Source organism: Protopterus annectens, chromosome 1.part0 (genome assembly GCF_019279795.1).
Source record: "Protopterus annectens isolate FY-2018-M chromosome 1.part0, PAN1.0, whole genome shotgun sequence".
In the NCBI taxonomy this organism is placed as follows: Eukaryota; Metazoa; Chordata; order Ceratodontiformes; family Protopteridae; genus Protopterus; species Protopterus annectens.
In genome coordinates this window covers 949,884,265-949,908,510 of record NC_056725.1, presented here as the reverse complement: position 1 = coordinate 949,908,510, position 24,246 = coordinate 949,884,265, and the positions used below count along the sequence as shown (strand labels likewise).

The following is a 24,246-nucleotide window of genomic DNA, read 5'->3' as shown; positions in this document are numbered from 1 at the left end:
AATGTAGTTCTGAGAAAGTTCCATCAAATATAGGAATGAAAGCACTCAATTATTTATGTAAAATAGTAAAGGTTTTCAGCTGGCAAAGTGCCATTGCCAGTTTGTGTGTTCCACTACAGCTGTTTTTATTTTTTTTCCTGCTGTCCAGACTCATTTTCATTATTACCACAGACTGAGTTTGCCCGCCATACCATTAAAGGCAAGCAAATTAAATACACACACACACACACACACACACACACAGATATATATATATATATATATATATATATATATATATATACGTATATAATATATATATATATATATATATATATATATATGTATATATATATATATATACACATATATATATATATATAGACATACAAATATTGATAGAAATATATATATATATATATATTATATATTCACACATATATATGCATAAATATATATATATATATATATATATTATATATTCACACATATATATGCATAAATATATATATATATATATATATATATATATATATATATATATATATACATAGATATACACACACTATATATATATATATATATATATATATATATATATATATATATATATATATATATATATATATATATATATATATATATAGATATAAATATATAGATATATACCATATATCACTAGAAAACGTTAGGCAGAAGATCAAAGAGATGTAATAAAAGAGACTTGCTCTGGAGCTGCAAGAGTGTGAAGTCCTGCACAAGGGCAAACTATAGGGTCATACCAGAAGCCATAAAGGAAAACTCTTCCATGAAATCATGAAATGGAAGGGGGAAGGAGGGAGAAGAGTTAAGGAAGGACTGAAACAGACAAGACAGATCCATTGCTATGGTGAGTAGATAACTTTCATATCTGATATTGTCTTTTCCATCTGTTCCAAAACTAATGGGACAGAGTCCCTAGCTACTAGATTCCAATGGTGGTTTCATGGAAGGATGTTTGGCAGAATGGCAGAACTGAAAGCTTCCCTGTTACTGAAAAACAAATCCAATTAGTAATCTGATGTAAAGGTATGAACATTAGAGTACGTGGCAGTAGCACAAATGTTAGCAATGAAACCCTAGAAAAGAAGGTAGAAGTGGAGAAAGATCTTGTCAAATGTACCTTTGGCTGCTTTGATAGAGCCAAACCTTTAACTTTACAAACCTGTGAAATGCAGCTAGTTAATCATCTAGCTAGGGTAAGCTTTGAAATGGCTTGGCCCAACATAGCTTTGGAGAATGATACAAACAATTAGCCTGACTTCCTGATGGATTTGGCCCAATGAAGATAGAAATATAACTGTCTATGAACATCTAGCAAATGAAGAATGTATTCTCCAAAATTAGTAAATTTTGGAAAGAAAACCGGTAGATTAATGCTTTTATTGAAAGAAGTCTCTGAAACTACTTCAGGTTAAAAGGATGGATTGCTATGCAAAGGCACTCTTGTCTTTGTGAAAAATAATATATGGATGTTGGCAAGTCAGAGCCTGGAGTTCTGATACTCTCCTTGCTGAAGTAATGGCTATCAGGAAGATAGTTTTCCGTGTCAAAAATTTTAAGTCCGTCTTGGCAGCAGGTTCAAATGGAGATTGAGTCATTGCTTGGAGCAGTACAGTGAGATCCAACAGAGGGGTGGTATCCTTAATAAGAGTTCTAAAGAGGAAGGTGCCTCTCATGAAAGCCTTACACAATTTAGGAGAGGCCAGTGAAGTGTGGTTCTTACCCACATCAACATTTGAAATTGCTTCTAGATAAACTTTGATAGTGGGATAACTTGACTTCATAATAGAAAACTGAGGCAAGGAAATCCAGTACTGCTCTCATGAGAGCCGAAAAGAGATCTAAATGTCTATTGGAAGCCACAATGAAAAACCTTTTTGATTTACTTTGTAGACTTTTCTAGCAGAAGCTTTCTGAGAAGATGTGACAATGTGAACTATCTGGGAAGAAAGCCCGTACTGACTAGCCATCATAGGAAATGGAGAAACCATGGAGTTAATTTCAAAGCCTAAATGTTTGAATGAAGCATTCCAGACGGATGAGACAGAAAGCCTGTACTTTGATCTACCACCCAAGGAGGGTGTATCAGATGAGGTCTGAGAAAGGCAAACCATATCTGTTGAGGACACAAAGGGTCAATGAGGATGACCATGTTCTTCTGTTGAGATGCTTTCTGCAGAAATTCAGGATTAGGGGATTTGGTGGATACACATATAGAAGACTGGGGGAGGGGGGCAATCAGGGGACAAAGCATCTCTCAGTGAGTCCTCTTCTGGAAGGATTAGAGCAAACAACCTGCTGCCTTTGGAAATGATGGCAGAAGCAAAAAGTTTTCAGCATGGTTGGCCCCACTGGTGAAAGATTTTTGTTAATGTTATTAGACTGAGAGGCCACTCGTGAGGTAGCAGAAAAGATTTTCTCAGCCTGTCCAATAGAACGTTGGACTTCCCTGGTATGCAGATTGCTATCAGAAAGTGGTTGGAAGATACACAGTTACACTCTCATCACCTCTTGACACAGTGGATATAAGCATGCTTCCCCATTTGTTGATGTACCAGACTATCAACATGTTGTCCTTCTGCATAGAGATCAGCCCTAGAGGAAGGGCATCCTGAAAGGCCGGGGATGCTAGATGAACTGCCCTCATCTCTAAGATATTGATGTGAAGATTATTCTCTGTTAGGGGCCATATGCCTTGGACCATCTTTGCCATATAATCCTCCCCCAACCTAACTGGGAAGCATTTTGGTCACTGTGGCTTTTGAAAACTCTGGGACACTACCAAAGATGTTCATAAGGTGGATTGGAAAGGACATGGGTTGATGCCTGATTGACATATATAATGTCTTGTCAAAGGAACCAAGGTGATGGAAGCTACCATTGATCCCTAACCCTAAGGTCCATCACTATTGCACTCTCCCAGGAGCTGTAGGACTAGTCTGGAAGGTGTTTTTTTATGAGAAAGAAGCTGTATTGCTTGATTCTATAAATGAACAGCCTGTTTTGTGGTAGCCTTGCTATCTGAATGTAGTGTCCATGTGAGACTCCAGAGTCTGTACTGAGGCGAATTAAGATTTGTTGAGATTCTCTGTAATTCCTATGTTGGTGCATAGCTGGAGTAGATAGTTTCTGGCCCAGACTAGAAGAGGACTGGTAGGAGCAGTGAGGAGACACTCATCTAGATAAGGAACACCTAAAACCCTTGCAGCTTAAGAAGCACTGCAACCACTGCCATACATTTGGTGAACAACTGGGTGGCTGTGGTGAGATCAAAGGACAGGGCCCTGAACTGAAAATGACTGGATTAACAGCAAATAAACCCTCAAACAGCACCACAAGATGGAATACAATGTCAAAATGTGGTAGGTGTCCCCAATATCCTTCAGTTTTGGAGGGTGATTCCATTATGGTTTAAGGGTTTGGAAAAATCACAAGTCAGGGAAAATGTAACTGTGACACCAGGAGGGTAGTATATATTGCTTCATGTACAAAATGCACCTCTTTCTAAATTGGTAAAACCAAAAGAGCAGTGAAAGAAACAGTTTATGAGCACTGAAGGGAGGTCAAAAACAAGACTCTAGTAATGTTCCCTGGAAACACATCCAAAACCATGAAGGACATAAATGTGTTTTCTTTATCATGGATGTAGTGGACCAGATATGGTTGGAATGTAAGTGGCAACTTAAGATCAACACCATGGATCCTTATGGTCTCAAGGAGTCTACATCCCTTACTTGTTGCCTAAAACTGATGGCAATAGCTTATTAGATAATAAACCATTGAGATGATTAACATCTTAGTGTTTGTGCAAATATGAAAGAATGTTTTTATAGTTTTTAACTTTGATTTGGACTTTACGATTAATATTAGGTGATTATGAATTTAGATGTTTTTTTCATATGGGGCACTTTTTAGCAATGTAATAACATGTATTTAAATGATCCTCTTTCTTTAAATTTCTAGAGGATTGACTAGCTGTGGATATGGGTGTGTCTTTTAATTGAGTAGCTATATAATGAACTCAAGAGGAGGTTCTTTAACTCTGAAGAAGTCCTGAGACATTAGAGATACGAAAGCCCTAAGTGTGCCTAATAAATGTTTCTTTTTTAGTTATTTGGCTTATTTTATTCAAGAGACTTTTTTGTGTTTTCTCAGGTTATATGATTTACTTGGTGATGTAATACTTTTTACTGACAGCTGGGAAGCTGTTTAGTTTTCTGATTGAATTTGGCTTTGTGGTAAACTCACAAGCTAACAACACCTGAGAGAATACACTGGAAGAAGGAAATTCTCAAATGATGCAATACCTTATCTTCTTTTTCAGAGATAAGTATTAATAAGTGTTCTGCCTTTTTGGGTCACTGAAGGCTGAAAGCCAGGATTACTGCAAACAACATTTAACACATCCTTCAATGCTGGCATAAAAGGAGGAATGGATGTAACATGGTAAATCCACTTGCATTACATCATAACAGCTCCATAGCTTAGAGGGAACATCCACTTGTTCCTACAAAAAGCATAATTTATCCTGGGACTGCTCTAATGAAATTATAGAGGACAAACTTTCATCTGAAAAAGAACCTTCGACTTCAGAAGTTAACTAAGAAAAAGCCCTGCCTCTGTCTATATTACAATCCTCTGATGTATTTTCTTCAGGAATACAGTGATCTAGTTAGTCTTCTGGTGTGGATTTTTTGCTCTCCAGTATAGAAAGCCTGCAATAATCACCTAGCTAAGGTAAGAAAATCATCTTTGTGAACAGACAAAAATGTCTTTTTAAAATAATGTCTAACCTTTTGTTTCTTTTTTTCTAGGGACATCTCTGGAAGGGGACTAGCCAGTCATTAGTCCGAATATGGGTATGAGTGGAAGCCAGAGCTGTTTGAAGACTTGATGTTTGTTATATCCTAAGCAGGTTACAACCTAAATAGCCAAAGGCTACTGCAGCTTTGAGAATGATGATCATCTAATGGTTCCTCAAGCACTTACACACAAAAGGACCTTAATGTGTGCCAACAAATTAATAGGACAACATTTTTGAGACAAGTTTTTACACAAGAGTATTCTCCACCTATAGAATAAACTGTCTCTGCATATTATGCAAGGCAGTATCTTAGCTATGTTGAAGACTGCCCTAAACAACTGGATGGGCAATCACACATTTTCACTGGACCAATCTTGTGTGTTCCTTGTTGAGGTATAAGGTAACTCACGATACTTGGTATTCTGGCTAGACTGAAAATGACCAAACAACTAATTGCCTAGTATATACTTGTGAAGCTATTAAGCTTTATACAGTCTGCAATCTTATGACTACTATCCACAGTGGTGGGTTGCCTATGGCCCACATATATAGGAAGGTGTGTACAGTGCTCATGGAGGGGTTGTGCAAATGTCATTCTTCTTTACTACATGTTGTATGCAGGTGATTCCTTTCTCTGCTATCTACAATTATAATATGAGCCCTGCAGCTAGTGTATCCTACCCTGTGTAATAAACAGGAGAAGTATGTTGTGTGGACTGGGATGATCAGTGCCTCCACTTGGATATGTCACTCAGACCCATGATGCACTGGTGGATGCTTACTGTCTAATGTGTTGTTCCACAGCCACATAATGTACTATACATGGAGTGTGTGCTATCTTGCTTAGATCCTGCCTGCAGTGCATTACTTGACTACAGCATATCAAGTTGGTGTTGTGTCTTTTTTCACTTTTATGACTGTCACTGTATGGCATGCATATATGCATAAAAAAGGAAGAAAACAGTAAAATAAAAATGCAAATATGGTAAACATATGAGACAAAATGACTTTCTATAAATTAAGAACTGAAACATTGCACAGATCATTAAACTAAATGTAATGAGTAGAAATGTTAAAGCATTGTGCTGCTTATTTGGAAAGAGGTATGGTTAAACAGTAACAAAAAGTGCACAGGGAAGTCAATGAAGTTCCTGAAAACCCTTTAATTAAGATTCTAAGTGACTATTTCCAAGATACGTTCATTGTCACTGATGGAATAATACTTCCAAAAATGTAATCTGAGTCATTCAAAGGATTACAGTTGGTCAGTTAAATCTAATTTTAAAAGACAGCTTTACTAAGCCCATAGGCTGCAAATACAACAGCAAATGTATGTATCATTGTAAAAGGAACTTGCAGTTGTCAGTCATATATGTTTATATCCATATTTTTAAAGTATTATCTTCTTAGAGCAAACCCTTCACACTATAATCTGAGAAGACTTAAGCATTCATAGGTTCATAGGTTCATTGGTTGGTACTAGGCTATCCGCCCTAGGGCCTATACAAGCCTAGCCATAATAATTCCCTGGCTATTCTGCAAGTAATGAAAATATACAGGCTTGTACAATGTGCTAGCAGGTTTTCAATATAATTCTCAAATTGTACTTCTTGTTTTTATTTTCAACAAATAAATCAAACATCAGTTCTTTAAGTCTTCAGAAGAACACAAATGTAACTCAAACTGATAGCTTTAAATACCTTTTTAATTAAAATGTTCTTTTGAAATAAAAAAAAATATATAAATGTTTGCTAGAAATTTCCAAGATTCCATGGTAAGCGTATATGTTCTCTGTAACTTCATATGTTTCCATGTTTTCCTGCAACTTTGAAATTTTGTAGGATTCAAGAAGAATCCCATTGCTTGCATAAATTACTTGCCACTGTTAGGTCATGTTAAGTGACTAGTGATAATGTGATTCATAAACTAAGATTGTGATAAAGAAGATCTCATTAATGGCTTATTAGTATATCTCTGAAGCACACCTTCTACCTCTAGCTCTGTCAGATCTGTGATAGTGATCATGTTCTCTCTAGTGGCCCATGCAGTACATTGGTAATAGCAACGCCATACAGTCAGACTCCATACATTCAGACACCCATGTGTATACGCAAAAAGTCTCAGACATTTCCTCACCACCAAACATGAAGCCACTCAACATCAAACAAGCTCCCACACAGGCAATCAGACTTACAGACATACATACTCATACACTCATTCACCCATGCACGCGCACACACACACACACACACACACACACACACACACACACACACACACATTCACACTCATATACATCCACATAAAGACAGAAACACATGCACATTCTCCACTCTCCATTGCCTAAATACCCTAGTGTGACCATCCAGATAGACATACACACCCGCACTCAGAAACACACTCCATCTGAGTTCATTCATGTTCCTACAGATGTACACACACTTCAATAAGCACACACACACACACACACACACACACACACACACACACACACACATACACACACACACACACACACACACACACACAAACATCCTCCACTCCCATGTCTTCACCAAACGTAAATGCAGTTCAAATGCTTTCATTGGTGTCAATGCATGACTGCCATCTTTTGACAGTGTTAGAGTTTCCTCTACCTGTGCAAATTTACACAGCTGAGCAATTTTCAAAATCAATCAGCAGTATAAATCAGAAGTTGCGGCCATTTTTGGGGGACAGTATATGTTTAACTAGCATTAGCTATTCTCCTGGATTTCCTCATTACCATGCAGCACTGCCAGTGGGACAACCCTCCATGATGATGCTCCCACTAGCAAAAAAATCCAGCAGAATGGCTGTCTTTAGTTGGAAAGGGATACTGGGGGGGGGGAATATTGGTTTTAAGGCTTCTCACTCTCAGTAATCCTTTTTGTCTTCCAGTAACTGTTTCCTGCCCATCCCGAATATTTTTTCCTTTTATACTAATCAGGAAACTATGTAGAATAGTACTTTTCTTGTTTTCTATTTGCATTAATGAATATATTCAGAATGAGAGAAAATATTAAGTCCACAAAAAAACAGTCACAGTCCGAAATTCCTCTTAGTAAATGTAATTGTAATTTGTATTGTTTTCATTTTCCCCATAAAAAAACATGGCAAATTTAACCCTAAATACATTACACTTATACATTACTACAAACTTGCTTATATTTTTCAAATGATTAAATATCATAGTATATTTTATTCAAGGTTAATAAAACATGCACATTAACACTCAGGAAATATTTTTAAGGACTCCACAACACTGAACAGAAACCTTGACACTAGAAACAATATTTTGTGCTGTTAATAGTAGTATGTCATTGCAATCTAATTAATGGTTTAGAAAAGTATATTGAACAGACTGGAAGGAATTGTGTCACTGGAATGTAGTTGCTTCCTCAAAGTTACACGAAAACACATTTGCAACTCAGATTTAAATCTAATTTCATACCTGAAATATTATTTCACAACAATGTTTTTGAATTATGGTCTTCTGGGTACTTAGAGCATTTTTAATGTATGTTTTCTGCTTGTGGACTGGATAGTTTATAAAATTTAGTAGAATGGGCAGCATATAACAATGCAAAAGTGCGTACATTTTTAGAAGTGTAGTTCATTTATAAGAAAATAAAAGAAGCTAAGACAAACTATTTAGAAAATGTGAACAGCCATTTTAATTCAGTGCAATGTAACTATTTAAAAAATCTTCTTACAAAACTGTCAATATGTAATCATGAAGAATGGAAATAGTAAACTAAACATGTTTCTTATTTATGCTGTATCTTATAATTTAAAATATTTAACCAAATCAGGTATGTGTAAGTTCATTTCTAGATCTGACTGAGATGGTGGCAAAAATGAAAACCACATTAAAAAAGGTAGCCTGTTAAAACAGTTATATTGATGATGACACAGGTGGTTGCTAAGTGGAACACAGATACATTAAAATGTATATTTACGATGCTACACTACATATAGAACAGGAATGGTGAAGCTCAGATAGAACTGAAATGGAGGATCAGTCAACAGCTTTCCAGGTGACCTCCTTGGAAAAAAATGTTTCTGTACTGTTTATCAGCAGTAGGCTTTACTTTGCAAATAACGGGAAGAAAGATAAAAACACAATTATCAGAGGAACATGTTCCTAAATAGCTTGACAAGTTAAGTTACAACACCTTAAAGAATGACTTTATAGAAAGATTAATGGACTCCATGAAGGTCTACTTCATCTGGGCTACATTTGCCCCTTTCATTCACTGCTACAATATCATGAAAGAGGTATCTCTTTATTCTCTTTCACAGTCTTCAGAAGCACCGGGGCAACAAAACAAAAGACTGCACTTAACATATATTTAGTACATACTTTAGAAAGATAATGATTTATTTAAATTCAGCTTTCTGACATTGTTTGACAGTATGCAAAGAAATTAAAGCAAGCAACATTTTCATCTGTTTAAAATGGCTGAGTTTAGACCAATGTGTTTTCTCAATATTATTAATGTAGTACACAAGCCAGAAAAAGGGGGTAAGGCATTAGCAAAAGATTAATGGATTAGCATGGTGGAAGGTTACATAAGTGAAAGTTTCATGCTATAGAAAAACTGTGTTTCAGTATTTACAGTATAATACACTAATTGCTCTATACTGTTTGGTTTCATGCATATCTATCAATATCTCAGTGTATTCTTACACTAGACTTTGCCAGCAACTTAGTTTACTCAATTACATCTTGGCAGAAATATTTTAAATTTCCTGATATGATACACCATGTGGTTACAGTAGGACAGAAACTGACCAGTACGTCTATAATCTATCATGACTACCAAGCAGTGCAGAAAGCAATTAAACAGTTTATAGTATACAGTTGAAAAAAACACAGTTTTTCTTCTGCAGCATGATTTTCTTCCTTATGAAAAAAAAAATGGTTTAAAAGAACCAACAATGATTTCACATATTGAAAGATACCAGAATGGAGTCAAGGTCATTGGAAAACCTGGCGCTTCTTACTTCGGCTACAAGCGAATCCTATGAAGCAGTAAAGTGAGGTAAAGCAGTTAATGTAGGCAGAATCTTCAAGCATAGCTTATTTCAGAGTTTCTAGCATTTGATGAAAAGAAAAGCACTGTTTAAAAAGCATTTAAACAGCCAGCAGCATTTAAACAGCCAGTGGGAACATAGTCTTAAATCCACTAATTTGATGCTATAAGCTGTTACTGTAGTTTTATGTTGCACTGTCCTGTCTGTATTATATTTTTGTGGTAGTCATCTTACGTGCTGTAAACAGAACATTCTTCATTCACGTAACTTTTTTTTTATTTCTAAAAACAAAATTAAAAATCAGTCTAGACAGAAGATGTCACTGCATGAATACCTGAAATATTACTCTGTTTCAGGAACTGTTGGAGAGTAACCAGCTATGATTCTAGGAAATGGTTGCAAAATGGGCAACATATTACTATTACCCCAGATATATTGTAGTGAACATCAGGTTAGATTAAGATATCTTATACTAACAAAGTTCACATTCATATGTCATGTGCTACAGAATCAGTATTTAGACATTACACACATCTCTGAAAGTCTTTCACTTAAAGAATGTTATAATGATGCAACTGTAAAGGATAGGTCACAGTAAATATATGTTTTTATACGTTCATTTTAAAAAATGATATTCAAGTTGACAGACCTGTAGAAACAGGATTCCAGGGCACACCAGGATTCTGTATTTTAACTCACTCACAAATACAGGCACAACTGGAACTAGTCATTGGCAATTTCCAGACCTTTTGCAACAGAAGCATCTTTCAGACTTGTTGCAATAGGTTGCACCGCTCCTTAAAATGATTCTAGTCCCACAGGGTGTAATAACTTTATTTTGGACTTCTTCAATGTGCCTTACCTTTCATTTTTAAACTATAAAATTGCATATCAAACAAACAGTTCTACTGAAAAGCAAGCATGGAAGGAGTCTTGGATGCAGGTTTTAATTTAGTGCTTTCATTCTTTTTATTTTATCAAGAACTTCAGAATTAAAACCTTCTTCACACACCATGATTTAAAAATAGTACCAATAAAATCACAAGATCATCAAAGACCAATCCCATGACACTTCCTTAATTCTGATCTTACAGCAAAAATGTAGAAAAATGTTACTAAAAACTGGTACAATGTCAACTCTATTGAAAGAACACAAGGAGAATGTAACAATAAAAACATATCTATGTATTTAAATGTACACATAAATGTGCAATTAAATAAACTCTATAACTTTTACAACCTTTGTGCTAGCAAAAAACATTTGATATTCACAGACTCATTAAGGCCTGGACTTTTATCGGCACACAATTTTCGTATGTGAAGAGGGTTTTAATTCTAAAGGAGTTCTTGATAAAATAAAAATAAATAAATAAATAAATAAAATAAAAAGAGCACAAGCGCTAAATTAAAACCTATGTCCAAGACTCCTTCTATGTATGCTTTTCAGTAGAACTGTTCATTTGTTTATTTGCTATTTTTGTTCTATGCCACGTTTTTCTATAAACTTGCATGGTGTAATTCTTCTAACCTATAGAATTACACCAGATAGATACAAATGAGTTGCAGTCATCCCACTCCCAAAGGCAGAGGCCCATAAAGACTACTGATTAATTAGTACTCTATCAACACAAGCAAGGACTTTTAAAAATAATACACACAGGCACACACACACACACATATATATATATATATATATATATATATATATATATATATATATATATATATATATAAAATAAAGCCCAGAAATAGAGACAGATTTTAAATATTGGTCTTATGAACTTAGAAAGTTGCCAGGATAATAGGATTTGTGTCAGCATGCATTTCTGTAAGACATGAAGACTGAAACTTAAATGTATATCATTATTTAGTGAATGATCCTCAGTGACATTTCAGAAAACAACATATTTTCTGTGAAACAGACCAAAAATCTAAGGCAAAAATCTGGACATTCTGAGAAAATCTGGACAGTTGAAAGGTATAACAGCAAGGTCTCAGAGTATGTTACAGCACAGTTACGGTCTTGTGGTCCATTGCAACACAATATTTCCAATGATGGATTAAGGATTTTACCACGTTTGGTTCTCTAACTCATTTCTTCATGACAATGCTTTCTGTTTAGAGTTTCCATGTTCTCATGGGCCCTGCATGAGATTTTGATAGGTATTTCAGTTTCCTCCCATATTCCAAAGAAACAAGAATAGATGATATGGTGATGCCCAAAACTGCCTTTAGTAATTGCAACCTGAATTGTGCCCTAAATTTGCAAACTCATCAGAATTGTTAAAACCTGCCTTACACCCATTGCTTGTGATCCTGGACATGATAATCTGTGAATCAAAAAAGTATGGCTGAGGGATTGGCTGTGTGTCTAAAAGATTTCTAACAGGTGCAAAGGTCGCTGAAGCTTATACACACTTCCCAAATCTGTCCAATGCTCTTGACTCCCTCCTTGTTGGGAGGATGGACAGAAGAACTTTGTTCTGCAAGTTCTTTCTTTGTGGCTGCTACCATGGCCATGGTATCTGCCGGTGCTCCCTTGCTTCAAAACTCTCTTCCTTTTGGTGGTGCCAAAATCCTGTCCTGTCATTTGGGGATCAGCTCAACAGTGTCTGGTTCCTTCCATGCCTGCCTAGAGATCAAATCAATGAGCTCGTTGGTGGCTGGAGTCACCCTGGAGGTAGATGAGCCAAACCCAAAGGCTTTCAGAATTCTGATTCCTCTTGGGAAAGGGGGTATCATCAGGTGGTGATCTTGAGGACCCTTCCCACTCATCAAAATCAGTATCTTCAGTGACTACCTATTGGTGAAAGTCTAAGTGCCTCCTCTTGCACTTTCTATTCCAAAGGACTTCTTCAGTGGGATATTACTGAGAAGTATCAGATGAAATGAGAATACCCTGCTGGGTAGCCTGGAGAGTTTGGGTTCGCTATTCCTGCAGAGTAGAGTGATGAGGCTCAAGGCACAGAGGTATATGGAATCCATACGGGGGAGATCTGAGGGAGGAAGAACCATCCATCCTGCAGAAGCAGAAAACACTCACTCCACTACCTTGAATGGAGAGTGCCCTGAGGACAAGAAGGCCGACAGAGGTGAGAAGCCATGCTTCTGGACCCTTGGCTCCCCCTGACCTGAGGGCAGTCTGCCTGAGGCAGTGGTCAGAGTTGAGATGTCCAGTGCTGAAGCTCCAATGGGCAGAGATGGCTCCGACAACTTATGGAGTCAACTATAATGCCTCAGATCCGACAGGGGCACTTCAGCTCTGAGAGTTGTCTGGCTCTAACATGCTTGGGACTGATACACTCAAAAAATGCATTAGAGCCAAAGATATGATGATCTTTGGATCCAACACAGATGGTCCCAGAAAACTTGGATCCAAGGTCTCTGAAACCACAGGTCAGATTGGAGAAGAACTGAGATAGGTGTCATAGTACTGGTAAGGGCTTCCTGACCCAAAGGGGTAGGAGCCAGAAGAACTCCCATCTGAATCTGTGCTAACAGAAACTTTCTCATCATTCTACCTATGTCAACTTCTGTCAGGCTTCTGGAAGAATGACAGGATGAAGCTAGAGAGGGGGACCTGGAATGATGGCGTCTCTCCAAAAAAGGCGAGCAAATGCTAGAGGGTACTGGATCTAAGGGAGATGCATACCTCACCTGGAGTAAATGCTTCGGATCTGACACCACTGAATCGAAGGAAGTAGATTGAACATCTGATGCTGGCTGATCAGATGATCTGGACTTCAGATTTGACTTCTTTCGAGCTGGCTCCAACATTGGATCCAAGGAAGGTGTAGAAGACCCAGATAGGGCCGATGGCCTCTTCCTGTGCTCTGTTTTGTCAGATCTTGAGGGCTGAGCCCCAGATAACACCTCTGAAAAGGTCGAAGGAAGAAGACTCTTCAGTATGAGCTTATTTTTACAATCAACAGTCGCCTTAGGATTGAACGATGTATATATTTCACAATCCACTTTGGGGTGATCGGGGCCAAAACAATAAATGCACTAATCGTGCATGTTAGGTAAAGGGAGTTTGTGCCCACATTTTATGCACTTTAAAGCCTGTAGGCTTTTCTGCCATTTTAGCTCTTTAACTAACAGAAAGAAAAAGAGGAACAAAAACTTTTTTTAACAGGAATAAAAAAGGATTCCACTGAAAGTAATAATGGCATTTCAAAGGAAAGGGGAGAGAAGAAAAATACCAACAATGGTAAATAAGAAATACAGTAAATAGTGTAGATAGGGAGTATATATGATGTAGCAAAAGACTGGAAGAAATAAGAGCTAATAAGGCAATGAAAAGCAATGAAGTATATCAATTATCTGAAAAAACTTCTAATAACACTTGAGAGCTCTCAGCGACCACATCCATATGCGAGAGCCACAAATGAGATCTGAGGTATGTTAGGGGATAGAGCATTATGGGTAAGAGAAGAGCTTAAGAGTTCTAGTGGTCATGAGTTGCAAAAATAGCTGAATTGGATCTGAGGGTCAGATCTGAACCCAGATGTTGGGGAATGAATGAAAAGTGACAACATCAGATTGAAGGTTTCCTTATCAAAGTTACTGCTATCCTTATGAAAGATTAGATAAGGATGAGTCACTGTAAGACCTTGTAACTCAAATAGTATTCATGGAGAAATCAGAGCAATGAGAAAAATTATTTTCAAGATATCAGCCTCATTAGCTGGTTCAGAAGGAAAAACTGTAAGTTTCTCAAGTACAAAATTAAGATCCCAAAGGGAATCTACCTGTCTTCTAGGTGGAAATATATGCAAAACCCTTTTTAAGACCTGCTTCACTTCCATCAGGGCAGAAAGGGTGTATCCATGGGAAGACAAACAGAGATGGCTGGGAGGTGAATATTAATAATGCCAGAGGATAATAACTCACACACATTCTGTAGAACCAGAGGTGTTTGGTCATGAAAACAGTCATTATTCTTAATTTGGCACCAACTAAAAAAACTTTTCCACTTAGCTAAAATGACTTTCTAGGAGCAGCTTTCTTAGCATTCTTTAATACCGGCTGCACACTATCAGAAAACAGGTGTCTAAAAGGTATTACAATTCTATTATCCAGAAGGCGAGTTAAAGAAATTAAAGGTTGTAGTGTATCAAATTACCCCTGCCCTGTGTGAGTAAGTCTACCCTATGAGGAAGCTTGTGACAACTGCTCTTGACTAGGCCCAAAGGAGGTTACCACAATTATTCTGGAAGAGTCCTTCTGAATCTTTAGAATGCTGGTCATCAGAGGAAATGATGGAAAGACAGAGATATTCCCATGGCTGGCAATTTAAAGGCATATTCCTTCCAGGCCTTTGTGCAAGCAGTCCTGGAGAAGAATTTCTTTAACTGTCTGTTGCAAATGGAGGCAAATAGATCAATTTGAGGATTTTCCCACAGCTGGATCAACTCCCTAAAGAGCCCAGCTTCAACTTCCGTTTGTGAGGGACTCTCCTGGCAAAATGTAAGTATCCTGTATGGATAGATTGTGCTGACTTGCTAGTTCCAAGGGTACCACAGCTAGTCAGCAAAGCAGGTAGGATCTGGTTAACTCCCACATGTCTGTATGAATCATGTCACTGTGGTGTAGTCCATGATTACTAGTAGGGGGCCTGGAGCCCAGAGATGATTAAGAGATTTGACAGTATTTATTACAGTCATCATTTCTTTAACATGTATGTGTTTAAGCCAGTCCTGCTTGTTCCACAGATCCTGAACTTTCACCACCGCCTTTGGAAACAGCTCCCCAAGCAATATCTGAGACATCTGTAGTTATATAAAGAGTAGAGGCAGAAAGGGAGTAGGGGAGACCTGAGTTATGAGATAAATGGTCTACCCACCAGAGAAACTCTATTTTTACAAATCCCAGCACTGGAATTTGAAATGACAGGGGGTGCTGGTGTTGGATTCAAATAATTTGAGGAACCATTGGATTTTCCTCATATGAAGTCTAGCCATAGGAATGAGGAAAACTGTAGAGACCATAGGTTCATAGGTTCATAGGTTCATACTAGGCTATCTGCCCTGGGGCATTTATAAGCCTAGCCCGATTTTGTTTGGCTTATGCCCCCCCTTGATTTGAGTATACTGTGCCCTTTTTAAAGTTTAGTTTACTGTGCCTCTGTCTAATAGTGACATGGAAGTAATCCCCGGGACAAACCTACGATCCCCCATCCACTCATCAAGATTCTTCTTGAAGAGAGTCAGTGAAGTGCTCTGCCTAACATGAATTGGAATTCTATTCCAGAGCGAAGGGAGCCTCTGGGTTATGAATCTGTCCCTCCAGCATGTTCTATTTATTTCTGTGCTGAGGTTCAAGTCCCTCGAGCGTGTGGCTCTAAGGGATTTAGATTTACTGAGGTGGAGCATGTCCATTAATTCTGGGTTGGACATAGCTTTATATGTCAGGCATAGATCGCCTCGAAGTAGGCGGTATGCAACTGAGTAGAGCTGGAGTTTTTTTAACCGAGCAGCATATGGCATCTGTTTGAGTCCCTTGATCCTCCTGGTGAGGTACTTTTGGGGTCTTTCTAATTGCTGCAGGTGTCGGGTAAGGTACATCCCAAAGGGGGCATTGTATTCTATGATGGGCCTGATGAGGGATGAATAAAGGGGCACGGTTACCTCTCTTGATCTAGATGTGAATCCTTTCATGATGAGATGGGTTATGTAAAAGGTCTTTCTAACCACTTTGGCAATGTGGTTGTCAAAGGAGAGATTGCTATCAACTTGGGTCCCCAGATCCCTAATTACTTTCTCTGTACTTAATGGGTTACCACCTATGTGGTAATTTGTGGGCACACTGTTTTTGCCAAAGGGTATGACTATACACTTTTTGGCATTTAGCTTTAGACCATGGCTTTGGCACCAGTTATCCATCTCTGCGAGACCTTTTTGAAGGATGCTTGTGTCAGCTGGAGAGTCAATTATGGTGCACAGTTTGCAGTCATCTGCGAATTTGGTGAGCCATAGTCCTCCCATGTTGGCCTGTACCTCAGAAAAGTAAATACCGAACAAGAGAGGTCCCAGGACAGAACCTTGTGGGATGCCACTTGTGACCGGTTTTGAGTCTGACATGGCCCCAGCAACTCTGACTCTGTGGGTTCTGTCTTTGAGCCAGTTTGTGACCCATCTTGTGACATAGGGGTTTATATTTAGGCTGGATAGCTTATCTATGATGCCTGAGTGGGGTATTGTGTCAAATGCCTTTGTGAGGTCGAGATAGGCTGTGTGGACTACCTTCCCTTTGTCTATGGCCTTGGTGACTGTTTCGAAGAAGTCAACCAGGTTCAAAAGGCAGGATCTGCCCTTGACGAAGCCAAATTGGGTAGGATCTAGTGTCTGTAGGTCCCCAATGTCTTTGTTTATGAGTTGCATGATGATCCTCTCCATAGCCTTGCATACTAGGCTAGTCAGGCTTATGGGACGATAGTTTGCAGAAACCCAGAATACTGACATATTCCTGGCAGATGTCAATGTGTGGTTGGAGAATATCAGAAATTATTCTTTGTAAAATTCTGCTTTGTTTTGTGGAGCAAAAGCCATCATGAGGTATATATCCAGGAGATATCCCAGAAACACTATCCTGTGAGAAGGAATGGGTCAAAATTTTTCAATGTTCACCTGAAACTCCAGACTGAGAAAAATATTTTTTATCTGATCCAACAATTCCTGTCAACTTGTAAAATAATCTGAAAAAAATAAGGCAGTTGTCTAAATATGGAAAAATGTGAATGCCCTGCAGCCTGCAGTCGGCTATAATTGGTGCAAGGCATTTTGTAAATACCCTTGGAGCAGCAGACATGCCAAAGTGTAAAGGAAAATTTGAAAATGTGAACCACACACAGAAAAAAATAAAAAGCATCTGAAATTTTTGATTACTGGAATGTGATGATATCTTTTAAATCTAGAGTTACTAGAAAACAGAGGTGGAATGAAAGGTAGCAAACACTGTACAGAAAGTGTACTGAATTTTGAAATTTTGGTGTGAAGATTTAGAAAAGAAAGATCTAGGAAAGGTCTCCAGGTTCTCTTTTTCTTTGTAACGCAAAAGTTCTTGGATAGAGCCCTTTCTCTATTTGACCGTAGATAACAGGTTCTATAACTCCCTGAGATAGCAATTAATCTAGGATAGGAGTTAACAGGGAGGTTTGTTTGGACTGATATAAAGAATCCCTTGAAAAAGAGGAGGGCAGTCTCACTACCAGATGTAACCTTTTTGAGTATATTTCTGAACCCAGTTGTCTGAGGTTACCTGTTGCCACAAAGGTAAGTGAAGACCTTGACAGTGGGACAGCTTTACTGGAATGCCAGGGTTGGGAGTGGAAAACACATGAATGGAAAGATATTCAGTCAGTTGTTTTAGACTGTGCTTGCTTCTGGAATAATCCTCCCTTCTTTTTTTAACTCAATTTTTTTTGATTTATGAACATCATAGCATTCCAAATATAAACAAACAGGGATAGGAAAAATAAACCGTATAACGTTATTAACAAACAAACTCATGAACTACATAGAATCTGTACAGAATAAATAATGTTCAGCAATAGAAACACTAAGTCAAATCTTCTTCAACAAAATACCTCTTAGAAAACATTTCCTATAGATATTCATGCCATGGCCTCTAAAAGGATAGCTGATGAACCCATATGTTTGAGCGAAACACTATCAACAGTTTTACTCTATAACCTCTTCCTCAGTTTCCATTGCAAGGCACAGATAAGTTTAATACCACTAGAGAACATCTAATTTGTGAACATCACACCTCTAAACAGTATCAAATTCCTTAGTATTTACCGATATAAATGGAGTGCCACAAATTTCTGAGTGGCCCCTTCAATTCCCAAATTTCTGACTCAGAGACTTGGCAGGAGTTTCAAACTGTGGCTGGTGACATTACTAGTAGTTGTGTATTGGTCTCAGAGCATTGGAAATATGTGAATAATTTTCTCCAAGTTACTTCTCATTGTGTTACATCCATTAACAAAGATAGGATGACTCCATCAAGTAAAACTTTTTTTTTTAAATAAAGTCTACCTTTATTGAGACTTAAAAGCTCATGTTAGTTTTGGCACCGAGCCCAGCTGACCCCCAAACTAGGTCAACTTTACCCTGAAAGTAATGCAAGATGGTGGGGACTGTAATCACTTCAGATGTAGTAGAAAGTGTGGTACACCATGTGTGTATGAACTTACGTGCTTACAACTATTTGCACATAGAAACTCCATTACTTCCAGCAAGGTTTGCAGCAGGTATTGTCTTACATTGCAAGTGACTAATACTGCTGGGGATAGTAAGCATAGCACATTTACATTTGTTTTCTGTCAAGTTTCATTTTAATCAGTTTCAAGTGATAGAGTGACGCCAAAGGTCCCTGCCCAGTGGAAAAAAAAATATTTTTATAAATATGTATATATATATGTGTGTGTGTGTGTGTGTGTGTGTGTGTGTGTGTGTGTGTGTGTGTGTGTGTGTGTGTGTGTGTGTGTAGTACGTGACCATCATTATGGCATCAAAAGATTTTCTTCTACTATAACATATGTAGCAATAAGATGAAATAATAATGAAAGGAGGACCACCACAAACCACAAAACAAAATGAAACTGGTAATAGAATAAAATAATGAAATATTTAATGAAACAAGCACTTTCACGTGTTATAAGACACGCTTCTTCAGGTTTTACCCACATAACACTTGAGTCCATATATATAAATCCAAAGCCTAAAATTCAATAAATTAGCAAATTGGCAAATTGATGCTAACAATCAATGAGAAAATGTTGATGCATTTGATCAAACAGATTGTAAGTACACTTTTGTCTTTTCTGCTTGTTAATCAGTTAATAGTTTGATTGTTAGCATCAATTTGCCAATTTGCTAATTTATTGAATTTTAGGCTTTGGATATATATATGGACTCAAGTGTTATGTGGGTAAAACCTGAAGAAGCGTGTCTTATAACATGTGAAAGTGCTTGTTTCAGTAAATATTTCATTATTTTATTCTATTACCAGTTTCATTTTGTTTTGTGGTTCGTGGTGGTCCTACTTTCATTATTATTTCATCTTTTTTTCTGAAACCTGTGGAGTTGGACCTTTGGTTGGTAGCTGTTTCCTGATATTTATATATGTAGCAATAAGAGTTACTCAAGTTTGAAATGGCACTCAGTGTTTTGCATTTTTACCAAATACGTGAATGTGGGACTTTCATATCCTGGTGATGTACATTGCTAGTAGTTGTAGGACTGATGGAGAAAGAGAGGAATGATCTGGAGTAAGGTTGAGTGTCAGTCACTAATCATTTACAGCTGTTGGTCAGACTCTGGCCTGGAGTTGAAAATATTTTGAAATCTGTAAAAATGTGGACACCTACAGAAAATGAGAAATATCAGGTTAGTAAGTGTTGCTCTTTGATTATTTGTTTGCATCTGCAGAAGGCCTGGAGTGCATGTTACTGGAAATGAGTTTAATAACTGCAAACTGTCCGGGGGAGCCACTAAGTCCCCATGAATGCTGTCAGTTGGCACAAAGGACTTAGGCGTGTTGTTGATGGGTATGAAATAAGGCAGACTATCTCTTGTTTTCTTAAAGTGCAATTCCCTGTCATGATGGAGACAAGGAAGAAGAATCCCTTCCAGAAAATAAACAATATAGGAACCATTTAGCTTTACAATAAACATATGACAGAGATAGTTAATTCCTTTTTGCAGCTTTGGTCTCCGGTCAGTGCAGACTTCAGATTTTTTTCTTTGCGATCCAATGCTTGCAAGTCGGGCACATAAAGTGGCATTTACAGCTGAAAGTTAGACTGCACGGGTAAATGCTGTCACTTGGAGCTTCTTGTACTCACTGTCGTCCTGCAGGCTGCATGTAAATCAATGCAAATTTATAATGCAACATCATATTGGCAGGTTTCAAGACAATTGGCAACTGACCTTCATTACTTTTTAACAGTAACATGTTGCAAAAGTAAATGCTATTAACAAGTCCATTTATATTAGTAGGCAAAATCTTTTTATGTTTCTGTTTTCATAATCAACAAACTATTATTTGATTAAAAAAGTTACTTAAAGCTTTCATATGCTTTATCAATATATTCACTGCCTTGACTGCCTTCTACACTCTTTCTCTTTGTGTTGCTTTGAGTCTCATGCTGGATTGCATTTTCCATTTTAAGTTGGTAAGTTATGTGTGCAGTTCATGTAGGGAAACAAAATCTTGATGGATACTACCAGCTCAAGCACAGATTTATACAATATGTATCATTTGCTATTTTGGGTGAATTCCAAAGTACACGAATGCAGCTTGTGATATATAGTGCACCACTGCAAGCTGTTATTTTTACACAATATTTCTTGTTTTTTTAATGTTAATATGTTTACTGTCAACCAAATGTGTCAACAAAACAAAGTGTCTTGCCACACTGTGTAGTCCAAGGGAATGTGTGTGTGTGTGTGTGTGTGTGTGTGTGTGTGTGTGTGTGTGTGTGTGTGTGTGCGCATGATAGCTTTGAATCTCTCAGAGCAAGAAATCTGGACAAGGCCAAAAATAATGGTGGGGCAAAAGACCAAAAATAGGAACAGATTTTAATTATTGCTCATGTAAACTCAGATAGTTGCTAGAATAACACGTTTTGCATTATTATGTATTTTCTGAGGGATATGAAGTCTGAAATTTAAATGTCAGCCACTATTTATTATTATTTAGTGACTTCAATCTTTATGCTGGTATCCCACAATCCCATTGTAGTGGGCAGGGCTACAAGATTATGTATGCAAATCTTATATTAATCAACATCCTGAATTTTGGTCAGTTATACCTACTTTTCATGGGCCTTTGTGCAGATTTTTGATGCTTCCGGGTTGAGAGGTATGGTGAACATCATTTGGTTGAGCCTCAGGGATGACCCCAAAGATCCAAAACAGCCATTCCAGGGATACAGTCATCTTGAAGATATCAATTTATAATACAAATGTTCTCAATATGCCCTAATTCCCCTACAATCCCAAAACATACACAAGCTGTTAACATCTTTGACCTCACCCCTCCAACATGTTCTAACCTGCTTTCTCTTAGATTTTCATAATTTCCATGGGGTAAGACACCACCTGAATACTATCCTGAACTGCAAATCCTGACATGAAGGACACTGCCAGTCCTCCCTTCTTTTTAACGTCTCTTCCACTGATTTCTGAAATTTTGTTTACCAGTGCATTGAGGAGAAATGTTTTCTTTGTGTGTGTTATATAAAATAAACCTGAACTGCAAGGTGTTTCAAAATTTAACAGATTTCTTGGGGCAGGAGGCTGACTAACAGGCTTTCTTTAATGGTGGTAAGACAGGAGAAACATCTGCAGGCCAAGGAAAATCCATCTATAATAAGTCATAGTATTGCTGCTGGGATTCTAGTATTTCTTTCTACTCCAACTGAAACAACTCCTTCATTCTGGCAATAGTATAAAAAAAAGATACTCTTCAACGGGAATCTGAAGAAAACCTTTGGTCAGCATCTAATCCCTCCTCCTGTGGCATAGGAACTGAGAAGTACAATCTAGATCTAATTTCTGTCTCACAGACTTATCTGAATCAGAAAGGGAGAGAGGAAAATATTTTTTGTTTAAAACTCAGGAAAGATTCAGAATGCAAAGACTGAAAGGCTTGAAATAAACCATAAGCAAAATCCAGCCAATCTTCCCTGTCTGTTCTATGCACTACAGGAAAAGAAAATGTTTAATTTTCTTTTTTTTTTTTTAATTCTCTTTATTGTTTTATTCATCACAAAAAACATTCAGCAAACCATAACAATATGTACACAAATAATAAAGAAACACACAACCTTAAAAACAACTATGTACAGTTATACAATGCCCGACAGAGTATTGAAGAAGGAGGACAAAATAACATTTGGTAATACCTAAGAGAAACATGCAGTCATACTAAAATGAGTTCAAAAAGTATTCTCCAAAAATCTTTAAGAAATGGTTTGTGATTCATGTTATAGAATAAGTATTTATGAGCCTTGAGGTGCTTAATAGCTAGGGTCTTAAACCCTTCCCAGGATACTATTTGCCTATTTTTCCAGTTCAAGGAGATATAGTATTTTATTAACATGAAGATGGAGATCAAAACTCTGTAGTTCCTCTCCGATAACCCTGGGGGTGGGATATGGAGAATGGTAAATTCCCAAGAAAGAGTAGACTTTTCGTAGCCAATTTTTTCCAATATAACTCTCAAGGTACACCATAACCTGTAGGTGCATTTGCAACTCCAGAAAACATGTAATATATCATCTATTTGGTTTGGGCAGAATTGACAGTGAGGGGAGTAGTTGGAATATATTTTATTAAGTATATCGGGAGTAAGGTAGGCATTATTCATTATCATGAGCTGAGTATATTTAAGTTTTTTTAGGGGTATAAACCTGGAACTAATTTTAATGGCCTTGGAAATCTGATTATGGGTAATAGAAGGATTACGTTTAAACCAAGAATTGGAAAAAATGAGTTCTTAATTTGTTTTAAGTGTCATGATAGCTTTATATGTATTTGTAATCTTTTTTTTTTTTACTAAGAAACAGGTTCCACAAGGTTTTACAAGTTGAGATATCATTATCAGAAACCAAGGGGTTTTCCAAATAAATATGGACTAGTTCTCTGATCTGTCTTAAAATGATTGTATATTTTTTAGGTAAATTCAGTGTAGTTCTTAGCTCTGATAGAGACTGCTGCTTGAAGGAAAATAGATTGGAAATAGAAGTGTCCTTGAGCAGAGGGTATTGATCCAGATTTAGCATATGTCCATTCATTCCTAAATTAGGGTTAAGGTGTAGATGTTGCAGAGTATTAAAGGAATTAATTAAATTCAGGGAACTAAAAAGGTTTTGAAGTGCCCTTATACCAAATTTAATGCCTTTTAGTAGTTTAGCTTTGCCCAAATGTTCTTTGTTTAGGAAAGGTAACGCCACTGGGTTTATGCTTAAGGATTTAATATAATTATTAAGCAGGATGACCCAAGTAGGGGCCCAGGGAGAGTGGGTCTTATTATAGGAGGCAATGTTTAGGATTCTACTTCCATTGATTATTTTGAAGTATGTTTTAAAGTCAGGTAAACCCAGTACTCCCTGTTCCATAGGAAAGGTAAGTCTCAAATAACTAATTCTAACATATTTGGGGGCCCAAATAAATTTTGATAGAAGGGATACAATATTTCTAAAGAATTTACTGTGTATTATAGTCATGGATGCATTAAATATAAATAAAAGTCTGGGAAGAATGTTCATTTTAATGATAGCCGTCCTGGCCAGAAAAGGAAGCTTAAGATTAGACCATCTGTTTAGGTCACCCCGTATATTTGACCAACAT

At 37.3% G+C, this 24,246-nt stretch overlaps 1 protein-coding gene across 13 annotated transcripts in view; it reads right to left on the bottom strand.

The window, feature by feature from the left end:
* Nucleotides 1-24,246, bottom strand: part of LAMA2 (laminin subunit alpha 2) — a 4,753,606-nt gene that overhangs the window by 294,903 nt on the left and 4,434,457 nt on the right. For 12 of the 13 annotated variants that reach the window (XM_044064325.1, XM_044064344.1, XM_044064333.1 and 9 more), the window contains one exon: nucleotides 9,812-9,871. The exons of the other annotated variant lie outside the window; for it this stretch is intronic. In XM_044064325.1, the coding sequence (XP_043920260.1) occupies nucleotides 9,812-9,871 (60 nt within the window). The remainder of the gene's footprint in view (nucleotides 1-9,811; nucleotides 9,872-24,246) is intronic. 13 annotated transcript variants of the gene reach the window in all.